The sequence below is a fragment of the Gymnoscopelus braueri genome, assembly GCF_963280865.1.
Source record: "Gymnoscopelus braueri genome assembly, chromosome: 22".
Classification (NCBI taxonomy): Eukaryota; Metazoa; Chordata; class Actinopteri; order Myctophiformes; family Myctophidae; genus Gymnoscopelus; species Gymnoscopelus braueri.
The window spans coordinates 7,533,071-7,549,013 of record NC_137624.1 but is presented as its reverse complement, the minus strand read 5'-3'; the positions used below and the strand labels follow the sequence as shown (position 1 = coordinate 7,549,013).

The 15,943-nt window shown below is 40.2% G+C and overlaps 1 protein-coding gene across 4 annotated transcripts in view; it reads left to right on the top strand.

Moving 5' to 3' along the window:
• Window positions 1–8,495, top strand: part of clip1b (CAP-GLY domain containing linker protein 1b) — a 53,399-nt gene extending 44,904 nt beyond the window's left edge. For all 4 annotated transcript variants that reach the window (XM_080419776.1, XM_080419773.1, XM_080419774.1 and 1 more), the window contains 4 exons: window positions 80–245; window positions 1,278–1,330; window positions 2,139–2,251; window positions 3,485–8,495. In XM_080419776.1, the coding sequence (XP_080275902.1) occupies window positions 80–245; window positions 1,278–1,330; window positions 2,139–2,251; window positions 3,485–3,719 (567 nt within the window). In that variant the 3' untranslated portion in view covers window positions 3,720–8,495. The remainder of the gene's footprint in view (window positions 1–79; window positions 246–1,277; window positions 1,331–2,138; window positions 2,252–3,484) is intronic.
• Window positions 8,496–15,943: the final 7,448 nt, after the last annotated feature.

Here is a 15,943-nt window from a genome sequence, read left to right as displayed (position 1 = left end):
GCGATCTCTCAGGAGCAACAAGTCAAACAGTCTTGTTTCATGATTCATGCTGAAAAGAGTGACTAACCGTTTCGCGCAGATCGCAGTGCTGCGGGGTGAGAACGCCATGGCCAAGACCCTGCAGACGGCCGTGGAAACCCTGGAGCGCGACAAGGCCCAGCTGCAGATCCGTGTCCACAGTCTGGAGCAAAGGCTTATGGGTAGACAGGCCTCAGAAGGAGGAGACAGTGGAGTTCCGTCCTCAGGTGAGCTACCATCCTTCTTCACACCTCCCCTTAAGACAAATTCCAATACCCCAAATATCTGCTCACTTGCTCACTCACACTCTGTCCTCCAGCTTAACCCGGAAATAGTTTTGCTTTTTGGAGGAGCCGAGTGGCGGAGCCAAGTGGGCTCTCCAAGCCACTTGGAGCGGCTTTCACCGAGTGTACATAAAGTGTATAGGCTCCACAGAGTTTCATGTCTCCTCGCGGAAGACTTCTGCATCACGTGTACGTGTTGATGTATACATAGTCCTCCTCCATATGTGGCCACACAAACACTGCTTGAAACCTGAGACCATGCCAAAAACACCGGCAGGTCAGGATTCCATTCATAAATGCAAGTTTGCTTATCCTGGCGCTTCATTCACTATTTCAGGAATAAATGGCTTTGCACACCAACAATGTTAACTATAAAGATAACGATGTGGCCATCCACATTGATGAATTGTCTATTCTTCTATTCTGTATCTGTAGTATTCTATACCTGCATATTAATTATTCTATGCATGCATATTTGCACTTTCTTCCTGTTTTATTTAACCAGTAAACTATATATGGAAAATAAGTTGTTTTTGTATGAAAACCCAAATATCATTTATGTTATGATATAAGAGTGTCTTATATCATAACATAAATATATGTCTGACATTTATAACAAACCAAACCGTGTGGAAATTGGTTGTGATTTCAGCGAGTGAGTCATCCTGCTTCCATAGACATACATGGGGAAAACAGCTTCTTGACTAAATCACCCACAAAATGACTTTTTCTTTACTATCAAATACTCCCCCGTGAAGTCTTGACGGTGAATGGAGAATCCAAAAACATAGAGAATACCTGATGATATATTTCATGTAAATAATACATAATTAAATTGAACTGTAGTAATAAGAAAGGCCAGAGGCTTTTAACACTACTGGACTTAACATCGGAGTAGCACTACAAATGTGCAGAATAAGGAGGTTTACTTATGTGCATGTAAAGGCACTGAGTGTCAGTGTGTTTTCTATCCAGGTGATGCAGCTCTGGATCAGCTGAGAGAAGAAAAGGAGTTTGCTGAGGGACAGGTATGAATATGACACAAGTCTCCTTCAAATTCACTACTTAGGAGGTTCACTGATCGTTTGATTCTTCTTGTGTTCTGTGTCATGTCTCTTGGCTGCCTTTTTCTGCCTTGTCCTCTGAATAAAGAAAACAATGTTTTAATCATGTGGATCTCAGGATCCACATGGATCGGCTTGTCTCTGACTTCATATGGCCAGCCTGTGATATCAGTTGACTGTGACATATCTATATGATCATGATGTATGCCTCCAAATGAAGGCAGGATTTCAGCCTGGTCAGAGCTTCCATTATAAAAGGAAAGTTAAATATTGCCCCCCTAAAAGATTAAATGGATTTGCTCAGGACGCAGTAACAGACAGACATACACACGGATACACAGACTCTGCAGACTGCAGAGCCACAACGTAAAAAGCTTTGTCTATATTTATGTACAATATCGTCTCTGTCGGGTGGAAACCTCATATGTCCAAAACTGTTACTTTTCAGGATTCAAATTCAAAAATAGCAAAAGTAGCAGATCTACATGTTTTGAGCTTGTGGATCTGCTACTTTTGATACTGTAGTATGATCAAGTTGGGCACTAATAAAAAAAAAGGCTCAAATATGTAGATAAGAGGTTTCTGCCCGACAGTAACGATATACTGTATGGTCAAGCTATGAATAGACAATACAAATGTGTTCCATAAATACGTTGCTCAATGTCACACTTGAATATATTCTGTGTTCCTCTCTATAATTTAAGCCTCTGCATCCTCAGCTGTGTCATTAAACCTCCATAAGGGTCTGATTGTGTCTCTGTGGTTGTTTCAGATCAACTTCCTAAACAGTGTGATCGTGGACCTCCAGCGGAAGAACGAGGAACTCAAGGTCAAGCTGAAGAAGATGGCTCTCGCTGAGTTCAATGGCAATGACGGCACAGATGGGTAAGATACACACACACACACACGCACACGCACGCAAACACAGGCACACACACACACACACACACACGCACACGCACGCAAACACAGGCACACACACGTTTAAACCACTTTCAACCTGTGATCCCTATTGGGACATGTCATTATTGGCGAATAATTTGGCGAATAATTTCATATATTTCTTTTTTGGTTTTTGTAATGTCCAAAAATAGGCGATCTATGAGCTCACAATGCTCCCGATCCTACATTAGCAACCGTAACTATGTGCGGAAGTCCGGTTAAGGTTTCAGCACAAGATAAAATGCCAAAAAGGTGTGCATATGGAAGTCTGACAACGGATACCCTCAAAGTTTAGAGGAGGGTGTCCTATATTTTTCTTTTTTCAGAAGCTCAAAGACACTAAAGGAGAGAGATGCTGTTGGCTGGCTCCAGCCAGAGAACAATCAATAACCAAATCATGCAAAAGAGGAGCGCAGTCCCACAAGCCTTGGCACACAAACACAACACAACACAACACAGCACACACTGCAGTGTGCACATGTTAACACCAAACAACAATCTCCGCCTACCTCACTTTGTTCCTGTTAGATTGGCACTGAAAACCATGACTGTGGAGAGACAAGCATGCAAGCAGCACACAATTACACGCACGCACACACACACACACTCAGTGACGTCCGTGACTCGCAGATTTTCCTCTGAAATCTCTCTCACTAAAATGGTTGAAAGTGACTGACATGCCAGTGTCTGTCATGGTGGGCGAAAGATTGACAGGCGTAGCAACAGTTACTAACAGGGGCGGGACTTAGGGAAGGGCGAATTCCCAAGTCCCCTTGTAGTCCCTTATTACATTGTTTCTCAACGTCAGGTTCGAGGACCACCAAAGGGTCCAAATGAAGGCTTAATTAGCATGTAGAAAGGCTGTTTTTAAAAAATGTGGATATTCTAAAAATAATTTGTAATTTGTCGCCAAAGTGTGTTCCAGCCAGGTACCCTCAAGGTTCCTTGAGGGGGTTCCAAATGGCCCCTTACAGGAACAGTGTATAAATATGAACACTCTCAGAGTTATGTGGGTCCTTGAAATTAAAAAGTTTGAGAACCACTGTGCTACACTAAATGGAACAATTTCTTTCCAATATGGCTGCTGTGCATACAGCCTACTAGGTATGCTTTGAAGCTGTGCTCTTTCATTCTTCATTCCCACTAAACCCATCTCTCTCCTCTCCTCTCCTCTAGTCTGGAGGAAGGAGCGTCGAAGCGAGAGAAGAAGGCTCCGCCGCGTCTGTTCTGTGACATCTGTGACTGCTTCGACCTCCACGACACCGAGGACTGTCCCACCCAGGCCCAGAGCCCCGACTCCGTCCCGCACTCCACTCACCACGGCAACGTGGCGGACGAGAGGCCCTACTGCGACATCTGCGAGGCCTTCGGACACGCCACGGAGACGTGCAACGATGATCAAACCTTCTAGAGCTTTTCCACAGTGATTTAACCTGCTATCCCCTACCCTTAAATACTGATTTAACCCACTATCCCCTACCCTTAAATAGTGATTTAACCCACTATCCCCTACCTACCTTTAAACAGTGATTTAACTATCTCTAACCCTTAACCACTTAAGCCCTCTAGTCTTAGAAAAACAGACTTCAGTTACAACTGTTCATTTTTTCCGTCCACACCAAATCTCTTTGCCAAAAATAGCCGATCTGCAAGCTCAAAACGCATCGCAAAGCGACACGTTTTGAGCTTGCGGATCGGCTATTTTTGGTTCCGCTCAGAATAGGAGTGCTGGGGTTCAAGTGGTTAATAACATATTTTTTCACTTTTAACCCATTCCTTTTTTCTTCTCCTCCTAATTATAATTCTGACATTAGGTCCTGCAGAGCCAAACAACAGATTTTTCCATATATATTTTTTTATCTTGTATTTATATATATATATATAGTATATAACTGTTGTGAGGTGTTTTGAATTCTTCACTCCACAAAAAGACTCTTTAAACTTTTAACATAAGCTAAAATGATCCGAGGACAATGCTTTATTGCAATATTTATCCAAATATGCTGCTGTAGTGCAATATTAATGTGTGGAAGAAATAAGCGACACATCCTCTGCACTTGCCGTTTTATGCTTAATTTATAATGTTGTGCGGCGGTGTCGCGTGTCAAAAAATAGCCGATCTACGGGCTGATCTGGGGCTATTTTCGGCGTGCGGCTCTAGCGCGCAACAAAGTATAAGTCGGGCTTTCGTTTTTTAACGTGTGATCTTTTTGCATTGTATCGTGTTTTTAAAATACCGCAGTGGGCTGACGTTTGACCTCAGTTCCTATTGTGTTTTATGTGTTGATATTAGAAAAAAAACAGGGAAAAAAGTCGAGGATGCACAGGAACAAATGAAAGGAACGTTGTAGCGATAGACTGCCTCTGCCTTGCTACTAGCTTCCTGTCATCCTTCTCACATTCCATTGTCTCTGAGGCTAAAATCTAATCCTACAATATGACTGCCATTTTCAAATGTAATCGGGCAACAACGGTGGCCTTTTTCAGTGTATTAACTTAGCTATTAACCCATGGGAAGCTATTTTAAAACCGCAATCTGGAACTTATTTTAATGCTAAATGACATTTTAACCTACCTGTATGGAAGCATATGTTAAAGCTGCAATCCATAACTTTGTGTGTGTGGAACGCAATTGTTTTGTAGAGCATGTCAATACAATATGACAAACTTTTATTGAGACATTTAGATCCTGTGGTCCAGTAGGGCCACTACTGGTTGACAGGAGGTATTGCATGAAGCTCAAAATGTAATATCTTGCCCTCCCAAACAGGCTTTCTGTCTTATAGCTCAGCAGTAGACATTTCGGCACTCGGGTAGGACATGAAAGTTATGGATTGCGTCTTTTATACAGCATAACTAGCACATCATTGCTGTCGTTCATAAACCTTTTGCCTCCATAATTTCAACTTTATATGTATTGTTTCGTAATATAATGCCCTACTTTATCATTTAAGAGTGTCCCACAAAATTACTGAAAATATATTTTCACTGTTTTTAAAACGTTTTTAAAATGACAAACAAGCAACGGTTGTGGACATACAAGGTTTCCACCCAGTGGTTTGAGGTGGTCTCCCTACGACATTTAGACCCTGGTGCAGTGGTGGATAGTACATTTACCGTACTCAAGTACTGTACTTAAGTACAATTTTGAGGTATACTTTACTGAAGTATTTCCAATTTTCAATAATTTTGCTTCTACGCCACTACGTCTCAGAGGCAAATATTGTACTTGTTGCTCCACTACAATTATTTGAAAACTTTAGTTACTAGTTACTTTGTAGATTTTAATTATTATTACAAAAAATACATTAACCTCTTCAGACCTATATATTTTTGGCTATTTTCAAAGGATTTTTATACATTTGAAAACTTGTTAAATGGGACCTTTTACATAATGATGAGTACTTTTACTTTTGGTACTTTAAGTACATTTTGATGCCAATACTTTTGTACTTTTACTCAAGTACATTTTTAATACCTAACTTGTACTTGTAACAGACTATTTCTACAATAGGGTATTGTTACTTTTACTTACTGTAAGTACAAAATGTGATTACTTCCATCACTGCCCTGGTGTGTGGTAGGCCACCTACTGGTTGACAAATAGTACTGCCTGAAGCTCACATGCACAATATGGCCAAGTGGGGATTGCCTCTTGGATGAGAGGTAGAAACTTGAAAGACGTTGGATATCTCACGTAAAAGTGACAGATTGCAGTTTTAAGTATGTAGTAGTATTCTATAGTACTTAATGAATAATCTATTACTTGTAATGTAATTACAGTGGTCCAGTGACTCAATGTAAGCACAAACAATTCCATTTGAAAAATTGGATCGCTGACATTGCGGCGTCAGTACGTTAGGCATTAGGAAGCATGTTTAGTTTTTTCTACTTCTGTTTTTACTGAGATGGACTTTTGAAAGGAAGGGAAGGGAGTGTCGTCTCCGGGGGATGGGGACATTACTTTTCTGCATGTAGCCTAGCAGATGGATGCTCAGATGGCTCAGAGGGGAGCTGTCATAGGGGTTAAGTGTCTTTGCTCGGGGCGCTTCATAGATTGGCGAGTCGAGGGTCGAACCAGTGACCTTCTGATTACCAGATTGGCTTCTCTACCCACTCGGCTACAGCCGCTAAAAATAACAGGCAGAGGAGAGAGGTTCCATCCAGCAGGGTGCAAATAATTTAGGTCAACGAGAGCGTGTGCGCTTCAGAGACGAGTGTCTCAATCACTACACAGTCAACAGCTGCAGAACATTCTCATTAAGTCATAATGCAGTATTCTTGTGTACTCATACTGTAGCACTCTTCCTACTGATTACACATACATTACAAATCCAATCGTTACAGAGGATTTGATTTAGATTGTGTTATTTCATGAGAGGCATCTAGAGCGGGCTAGTGTGAGAACAAACAGGCAAAATCCAGGGTTCAAATTAATTAAGGTTGAATTTTTCCACACATCATTAACTCAGACAGGCCAACATGAGGGCAATTTGCAAGGACAACATAAAACGTCCCAAAGGGAGAATAATGTTCTTTAAGTCCAAATAATCTCCATACTTAATATAAATAGACTTGTCAGTCTTGTCCACTTTCAGTCCTTGGGCCCAGCTCTCAGCCCTCTCTGTCCTCCTTGCATTGTTTGTTCCCTCCCTCATGTGCCTCAATCACCTACACCTGTCTGTGTGTTGAAGCCCTCTGGGAGTTGTAGCTTTAGTGTGTTGGAATGTAGCATTCTTCTACCACCTGTCCCCTTGTGATGCCACAATTGTAATGAAGTAGAAGTATGTAATTTATTTTCTGGTAATGTGGGGTTAATTATGGGCGTTCATAGACTAAATAACATGTAGCCTAATGATTCAGTTATAATACATCGTACGACGGCATCGCACGTTGACAATAGCTGATCTACAAGATCACAGCGTGTTGCATCGCACCATGCTGTAAGCTTGTAGATCTGCGCTTTTTTTTAGCTTGTATTTTCGGAGTGCAACACCATCGTACAACTTATAAATCGTGCTCAATGCTTGTGGGGCGGCCGTAACCGAGTGTGTATATCAGGCCGTCTGGCAATCATTAGGTCACCGGTTCGCTTCACGGCTCCCGCCCAATGTCTACGTGCCGAAGCAAGTGTCGCTGAGCAAGACACTTCACCCCCTAACAGCTCCCCCCGAGCGCTCATCGTAACCATCTGAGCAGCCCACAGCTGGGTGAAGCTGAAACGGAATTTGCCCCTGGGGATTAACAAAGGTTCCGGAAACTCACTGAGATAAAGACTATAGAGAGTATTAGTGTTTTCTGTAGTAGTAAAGACTATAGAACATACCCAGACCTCTAGCAACGTGCACTGTTCACTTTAAAGAGTCAATATCAAGAATTCAAGACACATAAATTACATTTATAAGGGTCAATGCAGATGACATGTACTGTTCAAATCACTTATAGAGTTCATCCTTCAATAAGTGTACCTGTATAGCAATGTGTATTTGAATCATCCTCTTGTTCTTAAGCACATGTTTAGATCACATTGAATCTTACAATTTAACAACGTATAAAAACGTATCGTTGGCACTCGTCTTTGTAAATATGGATCAGAAATGTCCTGATAGATGTGCACACAGTGTCATGGACCAGAGAAAGATCTTTTCTTTTTTTTTTTCTCTTTTTTTTTGATTTTCAACATTAAAAACATTTCACATTTCATTGCCCCATGCCTTCCCCACCAACACAAATACAAGTTTTCCACTTTCTCTCTCTCCTTGTCTCATAGGTCTCTCAGTTCATTGTTTCATAATTTCTTCATACCCTCAGTTATTTTACATAAAAGGAAAAAGAGTAAAAGACAAACACAAAAACAAAAAACTAAAAAACTAAAAACAAAACAGTAACAAGATCTTTTCTGTATATGGTATTTTATTTTCTGCCCTATTTACAATGTATAATAATCCACTCCACGGACAAACACACATGTATAGATATTACACATTGTGTAATTTCTACTTTGATGTGTCTATAATTAGCACAGTTGTTTTCTATCTTTACGCTTTCAGGCACTAACTATAAATGGTTTAACATTTTAACAGTAAGTGTTGCAAACCCTTTACAGATGTTGAAGTATTGTATAATGTCCGTTTTCTATGTACTGTTATACTCCTAATAGTTCAATACAAATGCTATGAAACACTTACATCATTTCTGGCTGTTTTTTTTTATCATATGTTCTTTCTAGTCTACAAGAGAACACGGCTTAACTAATTCAAGCAATGGAGTCTTACCTCCATTTTGTCAGCAGCAAGGGCTGTGATGCTGTATATACCACTATTTCTCAAAGTGGTATAGGACCAGGGGTCCTTGAGTGGGTTCCAAGGGGTCCCCAGCTAAATGATCGATGGTTATGAACCAAATGGACCCTTGTGACAGTGTACCTCCTCACGGGTCCATTTGGTTCCATTTGCAAGGCCTACACCAGTCACTGGCGCAAACAAAACGCTGATTGTTAAAAATTGTAGTTATTAAATAATGTTGCAGTTGTTAGATATTATCACTAAACATCATTATAATAAAATGAAATAGATTGCCGTTATTAAACATATTGTAAATTGTGTTGCTGACAGTTGAATCATGAGATCTTTATATGGCTTACACTGTGTGTGTGTGTGTGTGTGTGTGTGTGTGTGTGTGTGTGTGTGTGTGTGTGTGTGTGTGTGTGTGTGTGTGTGTGTGTGTGTGTGTGTGTGTGTGTGTGTGTGTGTGTGTGTGTGTGTGTGTGTGTGTGTGTGTGTGTGTGTGTGTGTGTGTGTGTGTGACCACAGCATTAACCCGTTAATGGTGGGCTATCACTTCGTGCCGCGCTATGAGCTTGTAGATCTGCTATTTTTGAAAAATCTAGAAAATGTGTGCAAATGTTTGAATATATTTTTTTTTTACATTTTTAACTCAAATCTTTGCTTCTTGGGGTCCCTGGAACTAAATACTTCCAAACAGACTAGGCGTCACGCCTGTGGAGCTATGCAGTGCACTTCCTCTCTGTTATCTTTTATCTAATCTGTTATTTCCTGAGAAGTAGTTTCAGGGTTTCTCTGGTTAACACACAGGAAGAACCTTTAAAATAAACACTTCTGCGCGTACAGGTTAGTGGCCGGTGGGTATCGGTGTGTTAAATCACTTCTGTGAAATTGGTGAATTTAAAAAACTTCACAACCACAGTTTTCTCACTCACTCAAGCTTTATCAAACGTCCCTTAGAAACATTTAAAGATACAAGACAGACAGACTAACTGGAATTAAAGCAACCACCAGAGCCTGTGGAGTTGAACCTGTGACAGTACAGCGGAGCGTTGGAATGGCATCAGCTGTAATGCGCGTGTTGTGTCTCAGCGTGTGTCTGTCAATCATGCAGTGCAGTATGCACGAAACACACAAATTGAACACATCTCTGAAAAGCCTCTTTTCGCAGTATGTAAGTACTTTTACTCGGGTTGACCGGGCCTTTGCAGTCTGGGCTTCTAGGTTTTAGAACGCTGAGGATCTAAGGCTTGCAAAATCAGTGTCATCTTTTAAATCTTTTAAAATGTAACTTTCCTCTTCTACCCCGGATTTGAAAGCGGTTCCCTGCGCAAGCACTGACATTTTTACCATTGAGCCAATAGAGCCTGCCTGCTTGCTCAGGGGATACATTTAAGCTTGACCCATCAGGTCAAACTTTGTGTCAGATCCTGTGTCTAGGTGAGACATGACCTTGGCTTTGACACAATCTAAATGCCTTAATAAAAGAGCAGGGAGACAATATACAACCACCCCAATTGTACAAGTTATATTGTATTAACATACTCTACCATATAGATTGGACACAATTAAATTGTATTCATTTAAAAAAGTTACATAGTGCTGCTTTAAATCACCTTTAAATCCATGTTAAGTCGTTTTCTTAGTCTTCTTGCCAGTTTTAGCGTTTTCATTGAGTTTATCTGTTTATATCGGTTTCTGTGGTTTTATATCATGTTTTATTCACTGATCTTATGCTATAGTTTTATCTCTTGGTTATTATGCTGCTCTTTTACCTTGTTCTGTTGTATTCTGTTCTGTTTGTAAAAGCGCTCTAAAAAATATATTAATTATCATTGTCATGATGTAGGCTATACTGCTGCTATGTTGGCCGAAACATAATTGTGCAGTTAATAAGACTTCATAAGTCCTATTCCATTTGAATTTAATTCATAAATCTAATCAATCATTTCCCCCGGTGACTATATTTTCAGCTGGACCTTTCAAATCCTCTCGTGCTTATGCAATATGCAACATAGACAATAACCATGCAATAATATTTAGTTACATTACCTATTTCAAGCATCTTTGATTTGAAATAGATTTGCATACTGTACTAAAATTAATGGAACCCAACCGCTTCTTTCTAACCACGTCATGCTTTGGAAACTGATCAGTAGTAACGTCAAATATACAGTGAGTCATAGTTAATAAACTAAACATGCCAGACCACCAATGCGGCCCTTTAAGTTTAACCATAACCACAACCTAACTCTAATTATAACTATATTCAGCCATTCATTTTTAACATGTATAATGAGAAACAAATCATAGAATTTCCTTTACAGGATCTTCAACCATCAGCACTGTATTTTATTTTACTATATGACCAAGCTTTATTTATTTATCAGGAACAGTGCACATTAATCAACATGTCAGTTTTTCACATCCACGTAAATGAGCCAGAGTTAGCAGAGTTGGCTCATTTTCATCTGTAGTCCCTGAGCAGGCTGTTAAAAAATGGTAGTATAGTTATCCATAAACAGACCTCATCATCAACAATACAAGACAAGTAGACATAGTACAGAAGACAAAACAAATACAGTAAAATATGAGATGACACACCAGTGGTTAATGGAACTGATAATTACCCATGATTACAAATTTGGTTAGCTTTAAGCCATCTCTTAAGGTTGAACTTGAAGGTCAAATAGTTGGTGGTCTCTCTTACTTCGATAGGGAGACTATTCCAGTGATGGGAGGCTCTAACAGAGAAGACTGTTTCACCAAACACACTCCGTCTGAATGGTACATCGCAGTCCCCTATGGTAGTTGCCTTGTTGTTCTGTCACCAGCTTAACCCTAACCTTAACCTTTAACCTTCAATCCTAACCAAAATGTCCTCAATTTATGCAACTTCCGCATCTTACTATCCTTGTGAGGACATTTGATTCTCACAAAGATAGCACTGCAAGCACACACACACACACACACACACACACACACACACACACATACACACACACACACACACACACACACAGAGTTACAAACTGTACCATGTTTGTGTTTGTTGACTTCGCAGAGAGTTTCAAACAAAGACAGAATGTCTGGAGCTCCTGTGTTCGCAGTTGACCTCCTCAAAGACACAGAGAGACGGGTACACACACACACACACACACGCACGCACACACGCACACACACATATCACATACTGTATTTACTATACTGTATATCTTTCTCTGTCAGTTTGGTGAAAAAAAGGTCCTAATGGTCGGTATTTTGGAGGTATATGAGAAGATGATTGGTCAGATGTTGGACCATAGACTTGGAGGCCAGAGTGGGGCCGGGGGCTTGCCTGCCGGCTCTGGCCAGGAAGGAGGGACCAAGGAGGCCCTGCTCTATGTGCTGGGAAAAGTCAGAGATCTGCTGGAAAGTAAATACCAGGATTCCAGTCTGTTAAAGAAACTGATGGTGGATCTACAGACTATAAAGGTAGACAGACACTTTTGATTGATTGAATACTTTATTAGTCAGAAATGTAAACAGCATGTGGTACAGTCAGACATTAAGGCAAAAAAAAGTCCTGGGGACTTGTTTCCTTTGTGGTCCTATCTCCTATGTATTCAATGCATCAACATAGCATAAAGAATTAACACAATAATACATGTCATCAACAATTACAAAAACACTATAAGGAACGGGCGTAGTGACGTCAGAGTTAAGATTCTCTGTTAACTCCGCCTACTTTCTATGTCTAGCAGGCAGCAATGGTACCCGTGACCAGTGGAGTGCAGACAGTGTACATTATTTTCCATCTCTCTTATATCTCTAACTTGTCTGTCTCTCTAATTTAGCAATGGTATGATGGTGCTGCGTTGTCGGACGCAATAGCAAGTGTGAACTGGAACACTATAAAAATGAAGCTTAAAAATGGGTACTTTCTCCTGATTGGCTGAGATTTTGACACCTACCGGAAAATGTATTTTCTGTTTATTAAAGAGCTGGAGAGACGGGGAGACTCCTGTTACTGAACAAACACTCTATAGCAATGATTACTATCAGAATATAGTGCTTTAACCTTTTAACAAAATACTTTTTGTTTCAACCCCAAAAATATCACTTACCCTACCTTTAAGTAAAAGTATCAATACTGCAATGTAGAAACACTACACTAGAAAAATACCGGTAATCAAAATTGAGTAAAAGTACAAAAGTATTGGCATCAAAATATACACATTGAATGCCAGAGTTATTTCATATTTTTTAGCTGTTTTATGCCAGAGGTTTTTCATTGAGAAAAAAAAAAGTACTCAGGAGCCGAGATACAGCATTTTTAAGTTTTAAGTTAACAAGGAAGTGGATGGGAGTCTAAATCTTCTGTGAGTCATATCTCCTTGGTCTTTGGGTCAAATTATTATTATTATTATTTTTTTAAACGCATCAATGCGTTCTTGGCACACAAGTGATGGATTCAAAAGAACGCATCGATGCGTTCTTGGCACTGTATGTGTTAAAGTAGGCTACCAAAAGTAAAAAATACTCTATATTATGTATCACGTTTCACAAGGTATCATATGTATAAAATGTATTAAAATCTTTGACACACACACACACACACACACACACACATAGACAGACACACACAGACAGACAGACAGACAGACAGACAGACACAGTCAGAAACTGACATGCACACTGACAGACACGGGAAGACAGACATTGACAGACAGACCGACTAACTGTCTCTCTCTCTTTCAGACTAAAAGTACACTGATCCAGAATAAGGCGCTACATGAGTTTTCCTGGCTGTATCAACTAGCTGTGGCTGTGTCCATGCCCCACCCTAACCATGGTAATGACCTTGAGTAGTGATCCTCAGCACATGAGCTGAGGTGATCTAGTACCATATAAAAGCAGTGTATTTGTCTGTGTGCCACCCTTATAGCACTGACGAAGGTCCTGGGAGGACTGAAAAGTTTGCTTTTTTATTTACTTTTGAGCACCGAGCACAAGATGAGCGTCATAAAATAAAGAAAAAATATTTTCTTTAAGTCTGTGTAAGGAGTTTTCCTTAACTTCTATGCAGTGAGCGAGTCTCCTTTTGCCAGTTTACCTTTATGTTTTTGAGACCACTGCAGTCAACCTTGACCAAAGCACAAAGAAAGGCGCAACACTTTTCCCTGTTCTTTTGTATCAACTAGCCACCACACTGATTCAGAAGAGACGACGACAACAAGCCCCATTATTGGAGGACTCTGGTGACTCTGTGATGAACAGAGCTTTGAAAAACCTTTTATCTCACTATGTAAGTATTTTTAAGTAGTAGTACGATCAATTCTACTACTACTGCTACAGTGTGTTCAGTGCTACTACTATTGTAACTATTACTACTAATACTATTACTGCCACCACTTCTACGCAGAGTCGATCCGTGCTTCTGCAGGGCCCTAGGCGAGATGTTGAAAAAGGGCTCCCCAATCATAATTTAAATGAATAGTCCAGTGTCCACTTTAAAACTCACTGTATGCCATTGCTTATTACGCACATTTTGTGTTAAGTTCTACATTATTCTTGTAAGGACATTTGATTCTCACAAAGATAGCAATACACGTGCACGCTCGCACACACACACACACACACACACACACACACACACACACACACACACACACACACACACACACACACACACACACACACACACACACACACACACACACACAGAGCTATAAACTGTATCATGTTTGTTGACTTTGAAGAAAGTTTCAAACAGACAGAAGAGAATGTCCGGATCTCCTGTGTTCTCAGTTGACCTACAAGATAGAAAGATAGAGGATAACATGTATTTACTATACTGTGTAGAGAGCTACAAAATGAACTGTATCATGTTTGTGTTTGTTGACTTCGTAGAAAGCTAACAAACAGGGAATTACTGGATCTCTTCATTTCTCCATTAACTTTCTACAAGACAGCAACAAAGAGGTGTGTGTACACACACACACACACACACACACACACACACACACACACACACACACACACACACACACACACACACACACACACACACACACACATCCCCCATAAACACCTATTTACTATATATCTTTCTCTCTTTCAGGATTGGGAAAAGAAGGTCCTAATGGCCAGAATTTTGAAGGTATATGAGAAGATGATTGGTCAGATGCCGGACCAGAGTCTTGGAGGCCAAGATCAGACCAGGGACTCGTCTGACGGCTCTGCCCAGGAAGGAGAGGCTGAGATCAGGCAGAACCTGGTCTATGTGCTGGGAGAAGTCAGAGATCTGTTGGAACGCGAATACCATGGATTCAGTGATTTAAACGAACAGATACTGGATCTACAGAATATACAGGTAGACAGACATACTGATAGACACAGACAGACAGACAGACAGACAGACAGACAGACAGACACAGTGTGTGTGCGCGCCGCACACTGACTGACTGACAGACTAACTGTGTCTCTCTCTTACAGACTAACGATACACTGATCCAGAACAAGGCGCTACGTGAGTTTCCCTGGCTCTATCAACAAGCCAACCACCTGGTTCAGCGGAGACGACAACAAGTCTGCTCTAAGGACTGCTCTTTGAGTTTCAGAATACTGAAATGATATTTATGATTTTTGCAAATTTGTAATATAGTCATATTTATCAATAACATTGATTTAATATTTTTTTCTTTGACTTCTAATTTATTTATTTTTTACACAGGTTGTAGGTTTACTTTTATCTAAGAGGCCAATTATTACAGAAATACAGACCACAATCACAACATTATATGAATTTGGATCTTTCTTACCTTTTGAACGAGGTTAATCAACATCATTTTTGCCTGTTTGTTAAATATTTAGACCGAATCATGTGTTTAGAGTTCAGCCATATAATATAACCAGTGGCCTGCTTCCCTCTCCCAATCCATGCAGTGTGATGAGTGAACTTGTAGATGGGATATTTGTGGCACGTGACATAATCATATGACAAACCATGAACCATGCTCAATAATACCACAGGTTCCAGAACCTCTCTAAGACAGGGATCTTCAACAGGGGGTCCGGGACCCCTGGGGGTCCTCAGAGTTACTACAGGAGGCCACCAAATCTTTGTGTGATTGATAGGATATTCTTTTTACATTAACCACTTGAACCCTAGCATCCCTATTCTGAGGAGAACTTTAGCCAAAAATAGCAGATGGTTTAACATTTCGTGTTGCAAACCCTTTACAGATGTCAAAGTATTGTATAATGTCTGTTTTCTATGTACTGTTATACTAATAGTTCAATACAAATGCTATGAAACGCTTACATCATTTCTGTCTGTTTTTGTTTTCATATGTTCCTTCTAATCTAC